The 26660-nt window shown below is 45.5% G+C and overlaps 1 protein-coding gene across 7 annotated transcripts in view; it reads left to right on the plus strand.

The window, feature by feature from the left end:
• PHF21A (PHD finger protein 21A) overlaps positions 1–26660 on the plus strand; it is a 2009174-nt gene that overhangs the window by 1916945 nt on the left and 65569 nt on the right. For all 7 annotated transcript variants that reach the window (XM_069623242.1, XM_069623245.1, XM_069623243.1 and 4 more), the window contains one exon: positions 4232–4335. In XM_069623242.1, coding sequence (XP_069479343.1) covers positions 4232–4335 — 104 coding nt within the window. The remainder of the gene's footprint in view (positions 1–4231; positions 4336–26660) is intronic.

Here is a 26660-nt window from a genome sequence, read left to right on the forward strand (position 1 = left end):
ATAATAGTACCCCCGGTGGTAAAATCAGGTAAGTCTATGGGGGGTATTCCACTGTGTATTCCCTTGGCTCACCTTGCTGTTCTTGTCTTCTCCTTAGGTGCCGGAGTGCGGCGGGAACATGCAGGAGGATGCAGTGAAATGTGAAGATGCTGCAAAGGCCGGTGAGTTCAGCGCGGCGCTGCTGCAGGCGAGGCGACGCGCATCAAATAACTTCTTTCTTCCAGCGCAAAGGCGCGATGGATTGGGAATTCAGGTAAGGATCAAAGGTATTGCTCTTGTTCTAACCTTTTCTCCTTCTTTCTCCCTTTTTCTAGGAGCTCCAAACTCGAGGCGGAAGTGGCAGAAGACTGGATGCAGACTTGCAGGCACGGTGAGCGTTACGCTGCTGGATGCAGAATAACGCGAAGCGTGTGCTGCTCTTCGGGCGTGGTTTAAATAGCCTCCAAAGTAGTCCCAAGTAAGTATTCCTCCCCAGCCGACTAAAAAAATAGTCCCTAGGTAAAATAGTCCCTTCCATGCCTCGTTTGGCTTGGAGCTCTTGCAGTATGGTCTGCATCAGGTAAGTTTGCAGCATGGTCTGCATCAGGTAAGTTTTAATCTATGAGCCTGGCGCCATAGGTGCCAGGACCGCACCCAAATAGCCCCTAGCGGGGGTTGTTGGGCTTGCTTGGGGTAAGCAACCTGGGCAACACCCTCAGCATTCTGAAAGCATTGTCTAGATGGCAGTGCTCGTTCAGACGCGGCCATCGGGCAAGCAGTTCTGCAGAATCTGTTCTCTTAAGGTCATCAACATCTCACCTCCCTAAGGCCAGCCGACGCGTCAAAGGGGACTGAGGTGTGGTGGCGGAGTCAGGAGCGCATGCTCCTGAGCCGTACCCCCACATGCAACTAAATTTAAAGGGGAAAAGACATTCCATTCCCGTCCCTAGCGAGGGAAGCCCCTGCAGTATGGAGGAAAACAGACTATGGACTAGGAATATGTTAGTCATTACAGTGAGTAACATAATTAATTAGCTAAGAGATGTTAAATAATTGATTGAATTGTTGTATTTTGTCTCATAAGGAGAGTGTTGTGGAGGGTTGAGATCACATTAAATCTTTTTGATTTGGATTACTTACCATTAGTGCCCGGGGAGGGACAATCAGATTGCAACACTCCATCTGATTGGTCCTCGCCGGGGCTTTACCCGACCGGGAATCCCTGTCCCGACGTTCTTTTCATTTTTCTCCCAGTGGGGGTTTGTGGCAGCCCCTCAGCCAATGAGGAGGCTCGGAAGGGGGTAATCCCTGCTCCGAGCCACCACATGGCTGGAGGCTGCCATCTTTCCCCGCTGGGGATTCAGGTACGTATTTTCCCTCCCCCTAACCCCCTCCCCAATCCAAACAAACCCCTCCTGCCCTCCTAAACCCACTTACCTTGGTCCATTTCGGGAGCGAACGTGCTAGGAACACTTCTGTCCCCAGTGCGTCCGCTCCCGATCCACGACAGGCCATCATGGAAAGGAAGAAGGGACTCCTTTCCATGATGGCCATTTTCTTTGTTTACATTTTTCTTATTTTTTGAATGGCTGCCATGGAAAGGGAAAACGGACTCTTTCAGAACAGAACATCAATGCTCTTAGTACCCCGGTCTTGCGGGCCGGGCTACTAATAGCAGTAAGCCCCTCGCCACGGCAGCATTACCAAGTCCGGGAATGCCCCCGCAGCTCAAGGCTTACTGCTTAACTATTGTCACCAATTCTTTCATGTAAAACTATTTCATGTTTCAGTAGAATATTTTCAGAAATTACATTGTGTGCGTATGTGAGTGCAAACTCTACTTTACTACCACTCCTCTCTCTGAATGAAGATTTGGCTGCTCTGCCAGCTACGACCGAGTCAGAAATAACTTAAGGGAAGCCTTGCCTTCCATTAATAAGTAGATCTTCCTAGGGCCTTACTAGAGGGCGTGTGTAAAATCTCTTCACCACATTTGGAATGCACATCCCTCGTGACCCTCAGATGAGAACTCCCCAGGGGGAAAAGTTAGCAAATTGGTTGAGCAAAAGTGAAAAACCCAGGGGTGTCATGGTGGAGTGCATATTAGGGCTGTTGATGTCACAGGGTGCAATCTTCCCATTCTATATACTATAAAAGATGCTTACCCACAACATTGAATCTTCCTCATGGTTATTTTCTGTGGTGTGTGAAAGGGTCAGGGTCCTGACCTTGTCAAAGTGGGAGAGGGGTCACTATGGCAGGAGGCTCCCTAAAATAAATTAAACATCAGACACAATCCTGCTCCAGATATGTGAGGTAGGAATTGGGGGGTCCCCAGTCTGTAAAAATACCTTGTGCTGAAATTCCTATCATTGGTACCACTCTGTATCTCACAGTGCCTCCCAAGAGAGTTGCTGGCCACTGATGTATATCTTCTTTTTGGCTGAACCACAACTCCCAGAGTCAACCTGGGAGTGACACCGAAAACATGAACTGGATCCAAACAAGGGAGAGAAAAGAACCCAGCAATCAAAGCAACCCAGGAGCCTTCACCACATCCCAGCAGTGACCAACACCCCCGACGAACATTAAACTCCCCACCCAAGCAAAGAAATTAGTTTCCAGCCACACCGCCCAACAAACAAACATTAGAGACTGTCGGGGAAAACCGTGATGGAAAAGGGAGAGGGGCTTTCTTTTCTTTTTCTTTTTTTTAAAGACTCTACTCTGGGACCTGGGGGAAAAGCATGTCAGATGAGCACTGGAAACAAGGGGTGTGTGCGCGAAAGGCACTGAACCATCAGCCCCACATTATACATGTAGACAAAGAAAGGATTGTGTGGGTTGTTCGGGTGAGGTCACAGAAGGTGAGGGTGGACGATATACGTCAGAGCAGAGTGTTGAGCAGTTGGTGGCAGAGCTTAGCAAAGGTGAGGTAATTGTGAGAGAGTGGTGCCCGTTGTTTGTAGTGTAGTAAGGAAGTGGTTGGGAGGTGTGTCAAAGTTGAGCGAGTTAGTGAGAGATAAGAGTAGGAGAGTGTGGTACTAGTAGTTGGTGTGAAATGGAGTGAGGGTTTGAGCGTTAGGTGAGAGTTAGGTTAGTTGAGAGGGGTGTAGAAATAGGGTGTGGGGAGAAGGGTCGAGGAGAGGGTGAGGGTGAGCAGGGCACCATATCCCTGAGTTTGGAGAAGAGAGAATTAAAGTGCAAAGTAGAGGGTGCTAGTGTGTGGAAAAAGAGTAGTGGTGGGGTGGGCGGTGCACTAACACCAAAGGATGGAAGTGAGGACTAGAAGTGTGGAATTCAACGAGAATTGATAGAAGTATTATTGCGAAGAAGGTGATGGAGGGGAGAGTGGTAGGAAGGAAGGTAGTAACATCAGTAGAGAGGACAAGGACCTGGAGAGGTGAGTGGACATGGATGAGAGTAAGAGGGGGTGGTTTGGTCAAGCAGCACATATACACCACCCAATAGTACTAACCATTGGTAGTGGAGAGCCAATTAGAAAGTCCCTGAGGGAGCTAGTGCCATAGCTTCAGGGAGACCTCTTTAGTTGAAGACAATGCTGGACAGTAGGGATTACCAGCCGATAGCACTAACCGGGGGGTACGGATGCCTGAACTATGGTGGGAATCCGAAAGAAGGCAAAAGAGAGAGGGACGGCCCTAGCACTATTTCCCAAACCCCTTTTTCAGTCAGTCTCTTTGAGCAAACAGCTTGCTTATCCCTGTATTGTACAATTTCAACACTGTTCATGAGAACAGCCTTCATACCTGGTGCTGTAATTGTAATACATTTAATTAAATCTTCAGTGGGACTCTGTTAAGTCAACTGTAAAAATGGGCATAACCTATCCTGCCCATCGCCTGATTTTATAATGTGGTTCTATGTCGTTCTACTCAGAGGTCCTTAAACTGGATACGTTGATGGATTCTTGTGGTAAATCACTTTGAATCTTCCAACATCAAGAAAATGCAAATGAAAGTAAGAGAATTACTTGATGTGTCTAGAGTGGTACACATTTTAAACTATATACAGCTTACTCTGGCTTTCTGGATATACTCCCAAGTTTAAGACTTTATACAAGATACACATAGTAAGTGCGGTCACATCAGTTTGTCTTGCATCCTACTGGGGCTATGCATTCTGCAGGATTCTTTTACTGATCCCTAGTCGGATGGTCGCTATTTGTACTGGAGAAAACAAACTTTTTTGAAGATGTGCCATAGAAAAGCTCTGTTTGTTCCTTTTTCAGCAAAAGAGGAAGAGAAACAGAAGCTGATAAAATGGAGCACTGATCTAAAGCAAGAACGGGAACAGCTGGAGCAGAAGGTGAAGCAGCTCAGCAATTCCATAACTGTGAGTAATCTATCATCTGGGCTAGCTCCTTTGGACTCCCTATGCAGGCTTACTCAACTGCACCCATGATAATAAATATGTTTTGTTACAAAGCGTGTACACTCTGCTAAATAACCACTGTAGTGGTCTCAGAGCCCCAACGCTTTTTTGGGAGTTGGAATATTGAGCCCTTGCCAGGGGTTTCCAGACCATACTATGTTGAGGAACAGGAACAGGAAAAGGGATGGAGTTGTGCGGGAAAGAGGAAGAAACATGAAACAAATAGGTATTCAAGCAGAGGTGATTAAGGTTAAAGAGTAGTATGATGTTTGTGAAAGAAGGGGAGCACGTTGATCAGCGAGCATGGGTTGTGGATCTGGAGTACACAAGCAGTAAATTCAGAGATGTTTGTGGGAGCAGAGTATTTTACTTAGTCATTTTTAAGAAGGTACATGATTATACAATCATTGTAGTGCCTTGCTGTGTGATAGACTCAACATGTGCTCGAGCATACCCTGTGAACCATGGAGTTTTTTTTTGTGGTCCGGCAATGTGTTCAAATGATGTAAAGCAACTGTTTGGTTAAATTATTTTTAGCGTTGGTAACCTGAAGTCCCCAGATCATTTTGCTGACTTTGGTTTTCTGGACTTTCTATTTGCTGTCTGAGGGCCTTCTATTGAAGTCTTCCTGCATGGTGTGCTACCCTTAGTTGCCCATATGGCTATCATGAGCGTTGTATTTGTTCCTGGGTCAGTTTTCTCAGCCAAACAGTCTGTTGGAGATTAGGCTGGTAGCATCTACATGTTTCTAATTTTTGCTATACCGTTCTGTAGCCTTCTTAACAAGCTGGTAGCTAAATTCCCCCATCTGGTGGCCATTGTGCCACCAATGCATGTTATTGAACTTATCTGGAAAATGCTGGAGAGATGGGATAACTCTGAGTACCCTCCTGCTGCTAAACTGGCTTTAACCCTTGTGGGCTGGCTGAGCCTCTCTGTGCCACCTGCAATTGGGATCTTGATCCAACTCTTCCTCGCCTTCCTGCAGGGTTCTTGTGCTCGACCCTTCATGCCTGCAGCCTCTACTGCCTTCCCGAAGCCTCAGTGTGATTCACTAGCCCTGAAGTGACGGCCCAGTGAGCCGTCTTGCCTCATCGCCCTGCAGCTGCTTCTTGTCTTCAGACTGAAAGGAGTCCTTTGTTCCTACCTGAACTGCCTTTTATTATTGTTTTTAAAATAAAAAAAATGGAATTGGCTTGATTTAGCATTTTCTTCCAGTAAAGTCACAATAATCTTCATAATCAAAGGCAGGCAATGCATGAACAAACAGTAATACAAAGGAAAAGAAAACACTTTCCCAGCATAATAACACTATTTGTTTCATGGTCAGGTTTATAAAATGTCAGTTATGAAACTTGACTTTGTGGGTTAGATGTTTGTGGTCTGCTAAATAGTCAATAACGGGTAGCCAGGCCTGATGAAGGGCTTGAGAGTTGCCATTTCGAATAGCGTTCATCTTTTCCATAGTCACTAGGGACCAGATTCTCACCCACCATTGTGCTATCATTGGGCTCTCTGGTCGCTTTCAAGCTGCTGCCAAGGCGAGTCTAGCTGCCAGGAGGAGTTGGGTGATGACCTTTTGCTTTCGGCCTTCCAATGGAATAGTGCCCCTCTTCCTCTGTGTCACCACCCTTGGCTCCTATGGGATTAAAACCCTTGTGAGGTCTCGGATATGGGAAAGTATCTCCTTCCAATAAATCTGAGAGATTTTACATTTCCACCATAAAAGCCCCAATTGTACCTTTTTCTGCGCATCTCCTCTAACAAGAATCTAGGATACACACATTTATACCATGGAGTCAGTTTGGGCACTTTGTACGCACATTATTTGAGACCAGTCCAACGAGAAGCCCCATGTACCCTTCCCCAGACGTGTCCACATGATTAGGGTTGGATTTCTACTCTCAGATCCTCTTACCACTTCTACATGTATGGTAGAGGGTCCGGTCCGTGTCCTCTGTCTGGTCTAGGAGTCTGTAACATTTCCTCTGAAAAGGTTCATTTTAAGTCCATGGGTTCCCTCGTGCCCCCTTTCCTGATCTCCCTGTTAGAGATCCAATGTCAAATTTGGATGTAGCAAAACAGGTCTATCTCCCCAGATTAAACTTAGTTTTACATTCTTTGAATGTAAGAGGCTCTGAGTGTGTGTCCCAACCTAAGTTTCCCACTAGATTCCCATGCTTTAAAGGCTCATTTCAGCATTTCAGAGCTAAAGTCCGGGTTCAATAGAATCAGGTTTTGGGGCCCCACCACTCCTGGGATCCTCGCCAAACGTTTACCCATTTTCCAGTAGTTGAGAGGCCTTTGTTGTGCTCAGGAGTTGACCGCCTCCTTCCCGACTACGCGGAGACAAAAACTATAAAGTTTCTAGTGGAATGGTCGTCCTCTCTTGTTCTAGATACACCCATTGTTTGGGGCGTGTACTAACCCAATCAAATAATGCTCGAATTTGGGCAGCCACTAAGTACCGTTTTAGTGATCGGACCCCCAATCTATGCTACAATGTAGCTTAGTTTATTCTGGGTGCAAGAGAGTAGAGTTGTTGATCGTAAGCGTGCTATTGTTTGTTCAGACTGAGGTATTCATTCCCATGCAGTGGTCGAATTGGGCGGAAGCCTCAAGTTTTACTGTTCCTATACTTTTATTTTTAAAAGAAATGGTTCCGGAATGGTTTCTTTTTAAAATAAGTGTAGGAAGAAGTGAAAACCTGCACTTTCAGTGCACTGCACTGAACGTTCCCTTTAAACAGCAAGTGCATGTGTTTGGGGGTTTGTATTGTGTGAGGGAGGGACAGGCCAGTAGGAAACCTAGTTACACTACTTCTCTTCTGTACATTTTGACCACTGTTCCCGAGAATTTAGTGTAGTTAATGGTGAAGCCACAATGTCTACCAAGTTCTTCTATGATTCCAAAGGTGCTGGGTATGGATTTGTTTGCATTGGTAAGGAGCAAGAACACATAATGCGCATCAAATGCTATTTTGTGCTGACCAGTTTGTGTATTAATATCCTCCACCTGATCATTTTTCCTTATTTGCCACGCAAGGGGTTCCATTGCAAAAACAAGCAATAAAGGGGACAGGGGGCATCCCTGTTTGGTGCCATGTTTGATTTCGACTGGTTTTGTATATGCCTCGTTCACTTTTATTCTAGTCATAGGGGTGTGTAAACTGGCTAAAATCATCTTAGGGAACCCCTGAGCCTAACTCATATGCCACCAAGACCGTCTCTATATATGGCCAGAGCAGGCTATCAAAGGCCTTGTTCATCTCTAGTGAAAGGGCAACCACCTTCTGGCCCTATTATTGTATTGCTGGTGTGTAGACGTAGCTTCGGGAAGCAACAGAGAGCTTTACGAATCATAGATACTGTCCTGGGAGCAAACAACTGGGATGTGAGAGGGCAGGCAATTTGGCCACAAGGGTTCTGCAAGCAACCAGGGGAGGAAACCAGGGAGAGCAGATAACCCAATCTCAGATTAGGTGGGGTGTGGAGAGTGTGTGGACCTAGGTGTTAGTGAGGAGCCATTCCTTGCGGAGGAGGAAGAGGGTCCAGAGTCTGTGGGCATAGACTCAGAAGACCTGTCTTTTGGTTATTTGCTTCCTGCTAGAAGCATAGCCAAGATTGTCTAAAAAATGGGGCCTGAAGCTAATGTAAGGGGTCCACCCCAAGGGGATCCTGCAAAGGGAGTTTGTTCTGTCCCCGACCAAATGCGCAGGAGTGACTGAGTCCGAACCAACCGAAAAGTAGTGTAAGGAGGAGAGCTTATCCCCATGAGAAAATGTTTTAAATAATGGTTTAAAATGTGGCATTTTACAGCACGCTTTCTGTGAGGTTAGGTAAAAGTCACAGTTTACAACTAGTTTTGTTGGGTAAGACATGAAAATAATCCATAAGTCACCGACAGTTCACAGGAGCATTTTAAAACCCATTTTCATGATGCCATTGCCTACTATATGCCAATATTCTGCCATTGTACGAAACATTTTCACCTTGATTGTGCCCATACAGGTCTATGCTGCTGCACCTACATATGCCAGTATTTCCACATAAGAGCAGAGTCATGTTTGCTTTGCATCAATTCCTGTAAACAAACGGCATGCCACAGTAAGAAAACTTGCCCTTGCTGGCTACACAAATGCTCCCCGTACAAGAACACATATTGTATTTCCCCCCAAACACCAGTAACAAATGCCATGTCACAGTAAGAAAATGTTGCCTTCCAGGCTGCACAAATGCCCCCCCACCCCATTGTAAGAACACTCATTGTGTTGTCTTTGACCACACACACACACACACACTTCTCGTTTACTTGCACCCATGCACACCAATCGCACTGCATTCATTCATACACCAGCACTTGCACAGACACTCTATCGCATGCATACACATGTAACTACAATCCATGCACACCCATTTCCCTCCAGACTCCACACTGCCTCCACAGCTTCTCTCCAGGCTTCCGGCTCCCATGCTCCACCTACACAGGAAACCAGAATAGCTTCCTGACATATGCAAAGGAGCCAGATAGAGTGGCTGTTTCTGCCAGTTGTAACAGTGACATCTGTAAAGTCCCACACAGCACTGCTGGGCATGTAGAGATGCTTGGTATGCCTTGCCCATTCAGGCCACCCTGTCTGCATCTCTGCTTCCTGCACCAGCGGAGTTCAAGTCCACATATGTCCTTACTGCTGGTGGTTCAAAGCCCACCGGAGAGGCTGTGTTTCTCAGTGAAGTAGCTTGGGGACTTCAGGGCGACATCCTTGTAGATAATGCAGCAGGATTTGACAGTGATATGGGCTTGCAGCAGGACCCAGGGAAGTTCAATGATTGTCTGGGTGGTGTGGCCAAATTTGCAGAGTCCTTTGAGTACTGCTACTGAATCTGGGACCCATCTGAGGGGTTCCAGAGGAGTCGCCGGAAGGCCTTCCAAAAGGGCATTGCCACCTTGCGGGTGGGAGAGGCAAAGGCTTGGTTAAACATCAGATTCTAAGGTGTTTTCTGGGATGAAGGGCTTGATTTTCCAGAAGGCTAGAGCATTGTACCAAGGCATGTTTGTCTTCCTTGCTGTGTGCTGTTTAAAGGAGCATCGTCTGTTGACGTCTAACAAAAACGATAGGGCGTATAGGTAGCTAACTGTGGTATGAAGCCCTCTAGGTTCATAGCAGAGAGCCAGGTCTGGATATCAGGGTGTTCAGTGGTGTTGGTAAGCAGTAGGAATTTGGTCTTGGAGGGTTGAGCTACAGGTAAACACTGGACAAGCAGGATCAATGGGAGGCAGGCCTTGAGCTTGTGGATGTCTTCGATGCAGGGTATTTTGAGATAGAACTGCATCTCATCTCGGTTATTATTGTTGTTATTATTATTATTGGTGGATGTTGTGTGGAGCTAGGAGGGTTCAGAATGGTTCCACGTAAAGATTGAATATAACGGCAGAGAGGATGGATCCTTGGAGGTGATGAGTACAGTTGGTGATCTGGAGGAATCCATTTGGGCGAACTGTAGGCTGCTAGCAAGGTAGAATTTGAACCTGCTGAGGACCATCCTGTTGATCCCAATGCAGCAATTTAGAATGTCGGTCAGTGTCTGGTGGTATACTGTGTCGATTGCTGCTGAGAGTTCAAGGAGAATCAGGAGGCAATAATGGCCACAAGCAAGGCTTTTGAGGGCATTAATACCTTGATGCTAGTATCATGATGCCTACCCCTGTGGATCCAGATCAAGTCCAGCAGCCCCGGAAGCAGGCATCAAGTTATTCCAGGCAAGCCCAACAACCCCTGCTAGGGGCCATTTGGGTGCAGTCCTGGCGTCTATGGTGCCAGGCTCATATGGAGAGTCAGTCCTGGTGCCATAGGCGCCAGGCTCATAGATTAAAACTCACCTGATGCAGACCATGCTGCAAACTCACCTGATGCAGACCATGCTGCAAGAACACCAAGCTAAAAGAGACTTGAAAGGGACTACTTTACCTTGGGATTATTTTCTGCTCGGGTGGGGTCGGGGAGGAATACTTACCTGGGACTACTTTGGAGGCTATTTAAACCACGCCCGAAGAGCAGCACACGCTTCGCGTTATTCTGCATCCAGCAGCGTAACGCTCACCGTGCCTGCAGTCAGCATTCAGTCTTCTGCCACGCCCGCCTCGAGTCTGGAGCTCCTAGAAAAAGGGAGAAAGGAGACAAGGTTAGAACAAGAGCAATACCTTTCATCCTTACCTGAATTCCCGATCCACCGCGCCTTTGAGCTGGAAGAAAGAAGTTATTTTATGCGCGTCGTCTCGCCTGCTGCAGCGCTGCGCTGAACTCACCGGTCTTCGCAACATCTTCATTATCCACTGCATCCTTCTGCATGTTCCGGCCGCACTCCGGCACCCTAGGGGAACACAAGAGCAGCAGGGTGAGCCAAGGGAATAAACAGAGGCAATATTAGTTACCCCCCATACACTTACCTGATTTTACCACCGGGGGTACCATTCCTCTTCACGGGTCGGCACAGCCTCCACCGCATCCTCGCCGTACCCTGGCCCCTAAGGGAAACAAAAGGACAGCGAGGTGAAACAAAGGGACAAACAAGGGGAAACCTTCTCGCCACAATAGACTTACCTAATTTTACCGCCCGAGGCATTATTCCCCGAGACTTCATACTTTCTCTCAGCGCCTGAATAAGGGAGAAAGCAACAGGTTACATACTGACATTATTTTATCGAACTGTGTTGGATAATACAAATCCTTACCTGAATATTACCGGTTGCCACGAGGAACTCTTCGCTAGGGTCAAGCTGCAACCTGCAAGGAATCGGACAAGAGTGAAAGTCAGACATTGGAACTCTTACAAACTACATACTTATGGCGTCTTGCCGGAAATCTCATGTTCTGGAACTCACCAATTCCTTCGAACCAGTGAAGCAACTGGTTATCTACGCGCCCCTGTGCTCAATGCAGGATGGAGAGCTCATCTTTCCAAACCATCAGGTGAGACTATAAGAGGGGACATCAAAGGTGATCAGTGGGGAGAACAGCGGGGGTGGAGGGTCTACGCTCAACTCCACGGGTGGTTAATTCCCTTTCCCCATTTGCAGAAGAATATTCCTACGGGCCAAGCAAACGAAGCTAGGTGGGCCAGTCCAGTCCGTCATCTCGGCACTACGCGTCACATTGGTGGAGACCGCAGCTGTCCAGTTCAGATCGACGCCCCTGTGGTACCACGTACCGCATTTATTGTGCTGACCTCTGTTTAGAACTCCATCTAATTAACAGGCTCCTAATAGGAATGGGCGCCTAGCAGAATTAGAATTCTCCTGCCCTCCTCAGTGTACATAGACACTAAGATGCCTTAAGCCATTGTGCTTCCCCGGATTCGACTACATAGGATACTTCACTCACAAGAATATTCCGTCCTGATGAAGGCCTACACTACCACAGCTTACCAAGTTTAGCTCTCAATGGCCGAAACACTGTCGTGTTGACTTGTTGTTTATTATGTTTTCCAACTTTTGATTGTTTTCACACAACTGTGCTGATTACCTGACTATTACCTCACTGAGTTCTCTAGTTCCCTTCCCAAGGAACCTGTAGAGAATGTACAAGCAAGAAAATTTGGTATTTCAAATGTCATTTGATTTATTACTCTGGTACTAAACCATGTATGTTTTAATGTTGAATATCCTATGCTTTATAAATTCAAGTGTATCTTTACACTTACTGCACACAAATTAAATAAGAACTGCAGTATACAGACTTTTTTTTAAAAAAACCTGTGTCTACCGAGTCATGTTTTGACAAACTCAGGATTCAGTATTTCTATTTTCAGCAGTTAGACCTCCATGACCTTGCTCAATTGTGTTCTTTATATAAGTGTACCTACCTGGGCAGAGCAAGGCAGTAACCAGGTGCCCCGTTTAATATGTATTTGTCTCAAGGTTTACAGGACGCTTGTGGCCTAGATACTTCTCCAGATCTTGACTTGCAACAAAATCAGCCCTATACTCATGCTAATTTCAAGTTCATGGCTCTGGTTGACAGTTGACACCCTTGGATAGAAGGCATCTACCAAGTCTCTTCCAGAGTATGAGCTCACTGATATCTTGGACGAAGGTCCCACAGTTGACCATAACATGCCATTTAACCCAGCCATTGCGGACCCTTCACCCTTCTTATGGCAGAACCCTTGCACTATTCCCCCTGTAAACGCCAGTTTTAAAGGTAAGTATAGGCTGGGAAGAAGATGCCCTTATTTCCTCGCCACGCACCCTTCTCCAGAAGGGTTGGTTATACAGGCTGCCACTATTTCCGCCAGACCAGCGGCATCCACTTCCAATCTGCCTACGGACAGAGAGGGAAAGTAATCGGACTCATTGGCCAGAAAGGTGTTCACCTCTGGCGCGATGGCGCTCAAGGCCACAAATCTAGCCTGTGGATTTGCAAAATACTCCTTCGGCTTGTGGAAAGCTGTGAAACATTCTGCTGAATAAGTGCCTGAGGGTACCATGCGGGACAGATTTTTACAGCTGGTGGAGGATGGGAAGAAGGTGGCCAAGCAGTCATTGCAGATGGGCCTTGACGTGGTGAACTGCTTTGGCCGAGCAGTGTGTTCAGTAGTGGTGCGGCAGGCCTACCTGAATACTTCAGGCTTCTACCTGAATCTTCAGAACAGGTTGCTGAACATGCCCCTTGAGACATGCTTTTCGGTCAGAAAGCGGATCAATCATTGGAAAAGTTTAAAGAATCCAAGTTGGCTGCTAAATCACTGGACCTAGCAGCGCAGCTGGCAAGGCCTGCCCTCAGCTTCGCCTCCAGAGGCAGGAGATATAGTCATTGAGTACCCTGTGGCAAGAAGGCGAAGCTCCCGCAAGCCAGCAGGGCCAGAGTCGCTTGTCACTCCCCGTAAAGGGCAGAGGGGCCTCTAGAGGCCAACCAGCAGCAACAGCGGCGGGGACACCTGTGCCCTCTAAGCCTCTTTGATTTCCACTCTGACGATGCACTGGTTGGTGGATGGTTGGCAGGGCATTGGCCCCCATGACAGGAGACAACCTCCGATGCCTGGGCACTGCAGTTGATTTGGTGGGTTTGTTTGCCCTTTCTAAAGAGACCACAGGACAGACCCCCACGTCCCTCAATCCAACTGGGACTGGAGCTCCAGGAAGAACCGAGAGCCCTCTTGTCATAGGGGGTCCGTGGAAGAGGTACCTCCTGAACAGAGAGGATTGGGCTGGTATTCCCAGTTTTTCCTGGGACCCAAGAAGGGAGTGGGTCTCCATCCCATTCTGGACCTCGGGCCCTAAAAAGTTTCTGAGGAAAGACAAATTCAGGATGGTGACATTGAAAGAAATGCTCCACACTTGCGAATTTCAGGACTGACTAGAGTCGATAGACCTGCAGGACGCTTATTTCCATGTGCCAATGCACCAAAAGCATAGGAAGTTCCTGAGGTTCCTTGTAAGAGCAAGCACTGTCAATTGAAGGTGCTGCCCTTTGCTTTGACCTCCGCTCCAAGCGTCTTCACCAAGCTCATGGTGGTAGTCACGGCTCACCTCTAGAGATCCGGGGTCCATGTATTACTGTACCTGGATGACTGGCTGATCCGGGGGAAAGTCAGCGGGGCAAGTTTTGACTCTTGATATTTGGAGGACACCTGCCTACTCCTGTGCAGGCTGAGCTTCTCCCTCAACTTGAAGTCCCATTTGACACCAGTTCAGAGGCTCCAGTTCATGGGAGCAGTCCTAGACACTTGTGTATGGAAAACTTTTCCTCCCAAAGATAGTCAGCCGTATAGCCCAGATGGTGCATGTGTCCAGCCGGGTAGTCCGCAAACTTGTCTGGTGGAACACGCACAGCAATCTCATGGCGGGGAACCCTCCTGGCCTCTTTGGCCTCAGGCCTGAGTGGTCACAGATGTGTCTCTGAAGGGTTGGGGGGCGCTCATTGTGATGATTTGCAGGTGAGCGCCCTCTGGTCTCCATCAGAAGCCAGGTGGCGCATCAACATGCTGGAGTTGCGGGCGATCAGGTAAGCCCTGAGGGCCTTTGCCCCGTCTCACAGACGGAAGTGCTAACAAATTTGCTCGAGGGAATTCCCAGCGAACGGCGCATCGGAGGATGTGTTTCTGGTGAATTGTACCTTCCCTCTCCTCTATGCCTTCTCCCCGATTCCCGTAATTCCATACATTCTCAGGAGGTTGAAGACATTTTGAGCGACCATACGCTGAATTGCTCCAGATTGGGCGAGGAGAACTTGGTACTCCGGTCTCTTGGATCTGACCATCTGTCCGCCTCACCGGTTGGCTCGGCATCCGGATCTCCTGACCCAGTCGGAGGGTTGAGAGGGCCACCCGACACCGAATTCCCCCAACCTACATGCGTGGCTCTTGAGACGATGAGGTATTTTGACTGGGACCTCTCAGAGGAGGTACTTCAGGTGTTGCTGGCTGCACGCAGACCTTCTACAAGATCTCTACGCGTGCAGGGGGAAAAGATTTACGGCGTGGTGCAGGGAACGTGTGATTGACCATATATCTTGCACCACCACTGCAGTGAGGGAGTTTCTTCTGTCACTGGTCTTGTCTGGCCTTCAGGTTAACAGTGAAAGGGTATTTTTCAGCCCTGTCTGTGTTCGAGAGGTCCCCAGACCAAGGTTCCTTCTTTACTATAACTATCATGGCCGAATTCCTGAAGGTGTATGTTTTGTGTTCTGTTATCCTGTGCGCTTGGTTTTCCGTAAAGTAGTGTAAGTTCTTTTGTTGTTCCCTGCATTTTATAGTTTATTCAATTTCTCAGTAAGCATTCATAAAAATATTGCAAACATCAGTTTCGATACAGTAGTGCCAACAACCTCTGCTAGGAGGCACGTGCATGTGTTTCGCCTTGACTCAGGCTTTTTCAAGGCACAAGTATGAGAAGTAACGTATTCACACCATAAAAAGTAACTTTTAATATGCAAGTCACCTAAATTCCACAACACTGGAATACACTGAATAAACAACAAAGAAGGAAGCTTCTTATTAACAGGCATTGCTTGGGCAGGGACAACACATTTATGGAATGTAGATGGCTAATATTAACGCATCACGGCATCATGTGATTGGACTCAGGAGGCTCGCTGCGCGGCTCACGCTGATGACTTGGCTGCACGTATGTTATAAACACGGGTTAGCGTCAAACATGATAGAGTAGCTGGCACTCCGGAGGAACCAGATTCACCGGAGGTAACAGCAACGACGGAAATAAAGATCTAAACAGTTAAGATGTAACTACGGACGGTAATAGATGCTGCGACCATCATGTAATACTGAACAACTAAGATTATCATAATTAGTGTCACAACCCCTTGCCCCAAACGTTACGAGCGCTTACGCATAGATTAAATACGCCCGGTACAAACAGAGCCAGCAGAACAGAATCTGAATAAAAACAAGCCAAGCTGTTGGGGAGAATTCTTAGAAATGTGCCAGTTCCTCGCTACCTTTAGAGACCCTTCAGCTCTTTTTGCTGGAATTTGGGACTTTTTTTCTCTCATGTATTTTTTTGTGTTTTATACTCTGTGTTGCTTTTGACTTTGGAGTCTGACAAACTCCATAGGCATCATCTTTACTTTGTGACACACAACACCTTCACTGCAGTGGCACAGGGAGGTCTTAGATTTCCCAAAGTTTTAAATACCTTCTCTTGAAGTGAAATTGATTTTCCTTACATTTTGTAAATGTCTAGACCCAGCACACACTATCTTACCATTGGGTGCTGGAGGGGTTACTTAGTATCCCCTTTCTCTAGTTTCTCATGTAACATTTTTATGTTACCCTTTCTGCAATTAATGGCTGGTGGCAGTGGTTTACTTTTTACTACCATTGTGTGTTTTTACCGTGGGCTGCGTTTGCAGCTGTAGTAAGGCACCCATGGGTGCTCATTTTGTCAAAATGGCCGGGGTCTTCATTTTTTGCCATTCTTGTCAGAAAGGTCCTTGTTTAGATTTACTCTGCGTGCCAAACCAGGATTGGTCCCTTTGTTTGTTTTGTCTTTGGCAGGATTTATGAGTGAAGCCCGCCTCTGGCTCCAGTATGTCTGGCAGGGGTAGGAATTAGGGGAGGTGCCCGAAACTTCCTGTGCTTAATCCCCTTGGTTACAGGAATGCACCCAGAGGTGATTGGCCGGCTGGCTGTCAGGCAAGGACAGCCACCCTGCTGTGTGATTGCTAGCTAGGCTGGAATGAATGGGGGAAACTTGCATAAAAGGTGAGGCTTTTGGCTTGGAACGCAGAATTGACCACTGGACGAAGGATTCCAAAGAAGAACTTGAAAGAGACGCCTGCTGCAACTCCTGGACTGTTGGTTTGCCTGGTGAAGCACTGCTGCTGCGCTGAAGCTCCAAATTCGTTTCGACTAGATGCCCTGCAAGGCCGACTTCTCCCCTTGAGTTGGTGGGACCAATCAACTTCACAGTGAACTTGTTTGGACATCCTCTCGAAGCTGGCTTTACTTCAGCTACTGCTGCAGGAACCGAAGTGCCAGGGAGAGGAACACCAAACCGAGTGGATTGCTTTTAAGTTGGACCTGAGCGCCAGGAAAATCCTCCGGACTTCCCTGAAGCAGGACTGACCAAGCCTGAGCCATCTCAACAGAGGGCTGGACCCCAGATGCGAAGAAAGTCTGAAGTGGTATCCGAGAACCGAGGTGTTGCTATTTGCTGTCAGACGCGAGGAGCTCAAACGCTGAAGTGCCACTGAATTGAAGTTTGCCCATCGCTGCCACTGACATTCCCATTGCAGTGCAGGCGTCCCCAGACGTCCTCTTCTTCTTGTGCCCACGATTGAGGCCCAGGAACACCAGGATCTGCAGAGCTGTACAGGAACAGAAGCCAGCTGGGACCATTTCTTCTAACCAAAGGTACTGTAAAGTCTAAGAGAACTTACCTCTTGTGGTGTAACCTTACTTGCTCTCAGTTGAGACTTGTCTTGGTTAACCTTGCAGAGTTGCTTGCACCTTTGCCCCTTACAAGCCTCCCAGCTTGTGGCCCTTCAAGTGAATCTTATTTGTACAAACATTTCTAAAAACATTGGGCAAGACTTTCTTACCTGCAAAGAATATCTTCAGCTCCCCTAGACATTGTTCAACTAACATTGTCTGTCCTGGCTCCCTGAGGGACTCTTCTTAACTTTGACTCTGTGCCTTTACCTTTACCCCAGGAAAGGGTTACATTTACTTGACATTGGAAGGTTCACAAAGTACTTACCTGTTTATGAATTATTTGTTAACCTTTGTTTTATTCCCCTATCTAACCTTTGCATCAAACTCAGTATTACTCTAAATGTACCAGTGATAAATCAATGTCCACATTATCCCAGCTATTTAAGTCCCCTGGAGGTGTATGAAGTGTCTGTGTGCCAGCCCCAATGAATATCATCTGATTTAGAGAAACTAAGAGTGTGTTTGAAATGTATTATAATTGTTATATGCTTTGATTCCTTCTGAAGAAGGCTTATATAACTGACAAATTAATAATTGTTTAATCAAGAAACCTTGATTATGAGTGTTTATTTGAATAACTGTCACTGTGAAACTCTGTGTTACAACCCTGCTGCTCACATTGACCTGACCCCTCTTGAGATGAGCCTGGCTGCTCAGCCACACTAACAACCTGTGTAGTACAGACCTATACCAAAGGTTGGGTTCCTATTGCCAGGAGGTCAAGGTTGCTGTAGTGCACCCCAAGGTTACTGCACACAATCTTGCCTGACACAAGCGCACAGGCTAACATAGAACATCAAACATATACCTACAAATACATTGACTGGTTGGTGGATACCAGTCTCTATACAGCCGTGCAGCTACGGGCCCCCACATACGTAACTAATCTATAACTCTAAAATGTAATAGTAGATGGGTAGAGCACACTGACTAATCTACTCATCTTTGTATACAATTCCTGACTGACCTTCTCAATATGTTTACGCCAACCCCTTTGTCGCCCCAGATTGGGATCTTAATCTGGTTTTGACCTACTTAATTGCGGCTCTGTTTGAGCCTATGCACTCATGTTCTTTACGGCTGTTACCCCTTAAGAGAGCCTTTCTGGTAGCAATCACATCTGCCAAGAGGGTTAGCGAGCTGCAAGCTTTGTGCTGCAAACCTCCTTTTCTAAGGTTCTTTCGTGAGAAATTCTCTGTGTCAGGCCCGGGTTCCTTCCTAAGGTGGTTTCTGAGTTTCACCTGTTCCAGTCTAACGATTTTCTGGTCTTTTACCCTCTTCCACTTCCCTTGAAACAGGAAGAGCGTTTAACTTCTAAATTGCTCGCACATAAGAGGTTCGAAGGTCAGACCAGTTGTTTGTGGCCCATTCTTTGTCTCGAAAAGGTCTTGCCATAACAAAACGAACTGTCGCGTTGGATTGTTTTGTGCATATCTGAGTGTTAACCAATCGGCAGGCAGGGAGCTTCCAGGGGGCATCGGGGCTTACTGAACCAGAAAGGTTTCAGCCTCTACAGCCCTCCAAAATGGGGTTCCTGTTAGGGACATATGTTGGGCAGCCACATGGTCATCCTTATGATATGATATCTATAACACGCCTATGCACAAGTGTTTCAGTTCACTTTAAACGTTCAGCAACCCTATGCCTTGGATGTTGCATGGGGAGTTGATGCACGGTTTGGTAGGGTGATTCTACAGAATCTACTGGTTTAAATAGTTCTGCCCTCCTCTGTTATTCTTACTGCTTGGGGAGTCTTATCAAGATGTGAAATCTACGGGAGAAAAGAAATCCATTGAAGGAGAAATTACTCACCTTAATGATCTTTCTATGGATTCATCTCCTGCAGATTTCTCATCCATTCTTTAGAAAATAATAATTTGAAAACTATTTTTTTTTTTTTAAATCGTTGTGTGGATCACCCTTTTGGAATATATCCCTGTTACGTTTTTTACCGGCTGATTAGCCTCCTCCTGTGGTTTTTCCTTCTGCAGTGTTCAAGCGCAGGGGGAGGAAGGGAGGAACTGAAGCATGGGGGGGGGGGTGTGTGTGTGTGTAGGGAACTAAATCTTGGCAAGATTCCTATTCCTATACAAAAATACACATATAGTATACATACAAAAAATCACATGCTTACAGTGGGTTATAACACTGCAAAAACCCTTTTGAATAAACATGTTAAAGAATTTCCCTTGCACACAATACCATGCCACCTTCTATGAAAAACCAGTTTTTATTAAATCAAACAAACGTGCTACCAGCAGTATATTATAGCATTAGAGCCAGGCATAAGTGACAAGCCTAACCTTATGGCATACAGGTAACTGGACACTCACCCCCCCACCCTCCCCTCAGGGTGGAAGTCGCCACGCGTTCCTCTTGGAAACAAGAAGCTTCCTCCGGCCGATTATAATCCACGATCGTGAAGCAATTACACATTTAAAAACCAAAAGGAAACTGGCACAAGCGTTAAGCTTCTCCCCTTCTCCCTTGTAAGTTCCGATCATGTTATGAGGAGATCATCTGCATCACAAACTAAGCAAATTAATTTGCCATATTGGAAAGTTAAAATTAACCAAATTTTATGCAACCAAGGTCAATGAGGGATCATGGAAGAAAGACAAACTACCCAGAGAAATGGCTTCCCTAACGGAAAAAGACATGACGGGTCTTGCGTGTCTTGCCAATTTGGAACAACCAACCGGATCAGATTGTGACATGGTCTCTAAATTGGACAATACGACATTATAAGAACAATATGGGATTTCACAAAGACATTGCCTATCCTAGAAAATTTAAACCTAAATCAATCTTTTGTCCCAACATAACGTGTGGTTCTATTGATACCTTTCAAAATCTGGTTATGCAAGATCTTAAGAAGCTATCTGCTGAAATAACATCTTCCAGAAATTTAAATTATCTGCACTACAAGGCATTGGAGAGTCTAAGGAATGATCACTCGATTGTTATACGTCCATCAGACAAAGGTGGCGGTATAGTGATCATGGACTGTGATGAGTATAATTTGGAAGCTAGTAAACAATTGAGTGATACTAATAACTATATATTAGTGGACAAAAGTGTGCTAAATGAAACTAATGTATATTACTCAATGCTACGCAATTGGTGTGATGTAGAATTGATTAGTGATGAAGAATATTGTTTTTTTGAAAAACCCTCACCCAGTCACACCTCTTATATACTTCAATGCCAAAATCCATTAAAGCTTTGTAGACCCTCCGGGTCGTCCAATAGTTTCCTCTATGGGCAGTCTCCTTGAAAACACCTCCAAATATTTGGACTTTTTTCTCTAGCCTTTTGTTTTGAGCCTTATCTCGTATATACAAGATAACTCAGATTTACTTATGAAGCTTAATCATGTCAATTGGGAACCTGAATACATCTTGGTTTCCCTTGACGTGGTCTTGTTATATGCATCAATCAGACATATAGCCGCCATTAAAGCTTGCAAGTTTTTTCTGGAAACTAGATCCATTAGCCACCGACAGCACAATGGCATATTGTTGGAAAAGTTGCAATTTTGTCAAGAACACAATTACTTTTTGCATGAAACCTTCTATATGGGGTGGTGGGAGACACAAATAGCATGAACAGATGAAATGGAGGAGTTTACCAAACACATAGTTGTGTGGGATTGCTTTATAGATGACCTTTTCTTCATTTGGGACGGTACTGAGATAGAGCTGCACAACTATGTTACCATTTTAAATACTAACGATTTCAATTTGGAACTTGTGTGTTCACAATAGAAAGGAATTAGTCTTTTTAGATGTATCTTTCCTTGTTGAAAATAATGTTTTAACTAGCAAGTTATTCAGGAAACAAACAAGTTCTAACTCACCCTACATGCCGTGAGTCACCACCCCACAACCCTGAAAAACACAATTCCTTATGGAGAGTTTCTGGGAGTCAAAAGAGCCTGCAGCAAAGACTCTGATTATTAGGTTGAAGCTAAGCATATTGGCCAAAGATTTGTCAAACGAGGGTATACAATGAACGTAGTGGCAGGCTGTTTTGATAAAGCAGCCAGTATGGAAAGCCCAGACCTGTTTAAATCATGCAAAATAAGGAAAAAAGAGAAGATCAGATCCATTACTGGCTATAATCATCAAGCTAATAACATTAAACACATCATGAGGAAACACTGGAATGTACTTCTCATAGACCCAGACCTTAGAAAGGTGTTGGATGAAATACCTAATGTGACATACCGCAAAGCCCCCTACTTTGAAGACTATTTTATTCCCTAGTATGGTGGTGACAGAAGGTAGCATTAAGTCTAATGCCTTTGAGACAAGAAATAGCAGGTTTTCGCAGATGTGCTAATTGCAAAATGTGTGATTTTGTGTCAAGAAACTTTCGTCAGTTCCAATGGTATCAGATGGAAACATAGACACACAATCACATGTAAATTTGTAGTATATGTTATCATTTGCACCTGTGGCCGTCATTACACAGAAACCACCATAGGACCTTTAAAGTTGCGTATATTGCAGCATTATAGAGCCATAAAAAATGGAGACATCACTAATCTCCTAACAGGACACTTTCTAGAAAAAACATGAGGGCAATGTTAAGGAGTTGTCATTTCTGGGTCTAGCTCATGTTCCCCAACACAAGAGATTAGGAAACGGAGAACTCAAATTTTGGTAATTGGAGGCATCACTAGTTTGCAAATTTGACACATTGAGACCGAACAGTCTCAACATTGATTCTGAAATGTTTGTGTTTTTACAATAAGCTCATCACCATTATATTTTGAGGTACAGACAGTCTTTCATTGAAGATGTAATCAATGACATTATGCACAAGCACTTTTTCATCATGCTGCTTAATTGTCAGATGCTATTAGCTTTTTTTGCACATTCATACTGTGCTGGGGAATTTGATTGTATTTCCTTGCAGCGTAACAATTGAAATCTCATTATGTGAGATATATGATCAGTTTTCTCTTTCAAATATAAAGCTAGAATTAGTGATTTTTAGAATATGCATTTGCACTTTTGGATCACGCTGCTTTATGAGGAACATCAAGAACAAGTACTTTTGACTATTGCAGTGCGATTGGTGCATGCTGCTATTTGTCTTTTGCATTTTTGCACAGTAATATCTTGTGATAACGTGATGTTTCCATGATGCATATTAGAGACATTATCGCTTGATATGTATGATCTGTATATTTAAGATTTTGAACCTGATGTTTGCTATAACCTGAACTTGCACTTTTTTCTGATAATGTTGCTGTTTAAGAAATATGTACGATTAGCTTGATCTTTTATTAACTTTTAGCTTGACATTGTGTAGTTTGATATGCTTAACAATATGAAAAGCTGTTTATTTCGTGCTGTTGGAATTATGGCCTTCCATCAATGGTTTTCATGTCCATCTGCTGCCATTTGCGGTTTTGCACATTAATTTAGTGGTTTGATGTAATGCCTCACCACATTAGTTGGTGTTTTCGACACGTGACACAGCTTTCTCGTGCTCATTTGCACCTTCACACTGTGATTATGTGATAACATGCGGTCATTCAGACCTCTCTAAATTGCACCAGCACTTTACTATAGGTCACATTATTTCATGTTTCCTAATGGCATTTTGCCGTTACACGTGCACATACTGTAAATGCCCATTCATTAGATGGCAGCTGGGTTTTATCGCGCTGAGCACAGATTGTTAGAGGAACCAGTGCTGCCTCGTGCTTTGCTTCTATGGAGCACTCGAACCTCGGGGCGTAATGATGGATGTTTTTATCATTAGTGGTAAAACCCCATCTTTTTATTATATAGTGCCTTTGTGCACCTGAACACGAGATTAATTAAATTTGATAAGAGGAAGGAACAATGGCGATGAGCAATATAACTCATCCCCGATCTCCCATAGATATAAATGCATTATATGTTATGAATTCAGTAGCTGGCATTTAGCAACTACTTACTGCCATTTGGCTTTTCCAATATGGTGAATTAATTCGCTTAGTTTGTGATGCAGACGATCTCTTGATCAGAACTTACATTGGAGAGGGGAGGAGCTTAACGCTCGCACCAGTTTCCTTTTGGTTTTTAAATGTGCAAGTGTTCCATGAACGTGGATTGTAATCAGCCTGAGGAAGCTTGTTGTTTTCAAGCGGAACGCGTGGCGACTTCCACCCTGGGGGGTGAGTGTCCAGTTACCTTTAAGCCATGAGGTTAGGCTTGTCATTTATGCCTGCATAGAAGGTGGCATGGTCTTGTGTTCAAGAGAAATTCTTTGACATGTTTATTCAGAAGGGTTTTTTGCAGTGTTACAGGCTTGTGGAATCTGCTTAGATCACATGCTGTGCATAGGACGACATCTTGTGGAAGCTGCAGAGTATTACAGTTGTTTTCAAAACTCGAAAAGGGACGTCGACAGGGCGTGCCAGTAATACTATCCCTAGTGTGACATCCACTGTACCCATGATCCCTTGCGCCGACGTACACATGGCAACATCCCCGCCTCTCCGTGCTCGCACAGAGAGGTGGGGCCAGAGGCGTACGTGCGGCAGCATTCGCGCTGCTCCCTGGCTCCTCGCCCCCGTTGCCATGGGCATTTAGTGATGCTCGTAGCTCGTGCACATTCGCACACCCACGCGAATGCGCTCACGTCTAGACTGCTTCTCACAAGCACACAGGTAAGAGACTCTCTCACATCAGATTTGTAAAACTACCCGTGCATTCAGCGGCATGCTGATAGTTTCTCTTTGTCATTTTATACAGAAACATTGGACGCTACGTGTAAATATATACGCCACAATACGATTTGCAGTAACACACAAGGTACAGATGGCTCAGAACAACAGATATTACAGATTGTCTGTTTTGAAAAATGTGTTCATTTGAAATAACGTAACTATAATACATGCTCCTGTTTTTTTGTTTTTTCCCTTTTCCCTATAACCTCGGACCTCCATGGGGTATGTGTTACACATTTGTACATTTTTATAACATCAATTCAAATGAAATGTGTTGTGTTGTCCTCTTTGACAAATCTGAACAGTGTTACAAAAATAGATAGTAGTACAGCCCTGAAGATGGTCATAGACCGAAATGCATTGGCTCATGTACTAAGTTACAAATTTACCCACGTATTCAGGGGATGCCTCATTGAAAAAGAATAAAAAAGAGTAAAAATGGGATATGAGAATAGAAATGTGAATAAAACATTTCTCTCATAAAAAATTTGAGTGTTTTGTAACTATATGTTTGTGAAATTTAGAATAATTTCACAAAGTACATTCAACTACTTCACTCAACCCTCTTTAGGGTCAACTTTGAGCACCAGTTCTAAATAGGGTATTAACAGCCTATTTTTTCTTAGTTATAACAATGAAGGACAAGCCTTCCAAGGCTAGCCACAAGGACAACGCAGAAATCGTGGTGGTCGGTGCAGAGGCCCAGCTCGAGGTGGCACCCCACCTCGGAGCAAGTGACATTCGGCTCCAGGTACCCTCTCATGCATCTCCAGTAGGACGACGCATTTCCAACTTCACCCACGCATGGGAGGGTATCACCTTGGACAGATTGGTGCTGTCCACGGTAGCAGGGGGCTACTGCATAGAACTTCAACGTCCTCACGACCACCCTCAACGACAAAAGGTCCATTCGGGGGAACATCAACGGATCCTTCTAGAAAAAATAACAGCGCTTCTATTAAAGGACGCCATAGAAGTGGTCCCCATCCACCAGGTAAACAAGGGTATTCAACTTATTTCCTTGTTCCAAAAAAGGATCTAACAATGCGCCCTGTAGTAGATTTGCACCCTGCAAACAAGTATGTCAAGCCCCAAAAGTTCTGCATGACTACGCTACAAGAGGTAATCCCCCCTACTAAAAAGGGTTGATTTCGTGGCAACACTGGATATGAAAGATGCCTAATTTCATATTCAAATGTTCCCAGCGCACAGAAGATTCTTGCGTTTCAATATGGCGAACAAGCACTACCAATTCAAAGTGCTGCCCTTTGGAATAGCCTCAGCTCCAAGGGTATTCACAAAGGTACTGGCAGTAGTGGCAGCGCACCTGCGCAGGGGTGCAATCCCAGTGTACCCTTACTTGAACGACTGGCTCATAACGGGGGAATCGCCTCTGATTTACAGACAAAACATCCAAACAACAATCAACCTCCTCTTTAAATTGGGCTTCTCAATCAACGTGAAAAAATCAAGCCTAGGGTCAAACAGTCCCTAGGAGCTATCCTAAACACAGAGGAAGGATTGGTCTTTCCTTCAGGGGAAAGAGTAAAACATGTGTTACTGCATATACCTGGTTCCTCATGCGCGCCTGCGCATGCGTCCCATACAGGAGTGGTTGGCAAAACAATGGTCTCAGGCAAGCGGTCAGTGGGACGATCTAGTGGTCGTTTTGTCAACACTGGTACAAAATCTTTGCTGTTCTACGAGAGAAAATCTGACGAAGGGGAAACCCTTCTACGACCCAGAGATACAGGCAGTGGTCCCAACGGACGCCTCACTGGCAGGGTGTGGGGCTCACTACCTTCACCACACAGCTCAGGGTCTGTGGTCTCACACTGCAGCTAAGAACCACATCAATGTGCTGGAACTTCTGGTAGTATTGAAAGCCCTTCAGGCATTCATACCCCATTTAACAAACCTGTCGGTACAGATCCTAACGGACAGCACCACAGCAATGTTTTATATCAACAAACGGGGGGGAGGGGGGATACACGCTCTCCAAATCTATCCAGACTTGCACAGAAAATCTGGAAATGGGCACTCGGACGGAACATTTTTCTGTCATCACAATATGTTCCAGGGGAACTCAACGCTGTAGCAGACTCATTGAGCAGAGATCCTCTACCAGAGGAACACGAGTGGCGTCTACAAAAAGTCGTCTTAGAACACCTCTTCTCTCAATGGGGTTTCCCCACTATAAACTTATTTGCAACAAGCGAAAATCACCAATGCCCAGACTTCGTGTCCAGGTTCCCCCAGCCAGGCTCCAAGGGGAACGCCCTATGGATGAACTGGTCAGGGAAGTTTGCTTACACTTTCCCCCCTCCCCCCCGACTCTTCATGAGGAAGGTGGTGAACAAGTTACACAAGGAACAGCAGACGCTGATCCTTGTTGCTCCTATGTGGGCAAGACAACCGTGGTATCCACATCTGCGCAGACTGACGATGTACGATCCCATCTAACTCCCGTGCCAGTACAACCTACTCACCCAGCACAGAGGACTAACAGTGCACCCACAGCCACCCTCAATGAACTTGGCAGCATGGCTCCTGAAGTCCTAGAGTTCGGACATCTCAATCTACCACAGAGATGCATGGATATC

Source organism: Ambystoma mexicanum, chromosome 11, assembly GCF_040938575.1.
Source record: "Ambystoma mexicanum isolate Mex_15411 chromosome 11, UKY_AmexF1_1, whole genome shotgun sequence".
In the NCBI taxonomy this organism is placed as follows: domain Eukaryota; kingdom Metazoa; phylum Chordata; class Amphibia; order Caudata; family Ambystomatidae; genus Ambystoma; species Ambystoma mexicanum.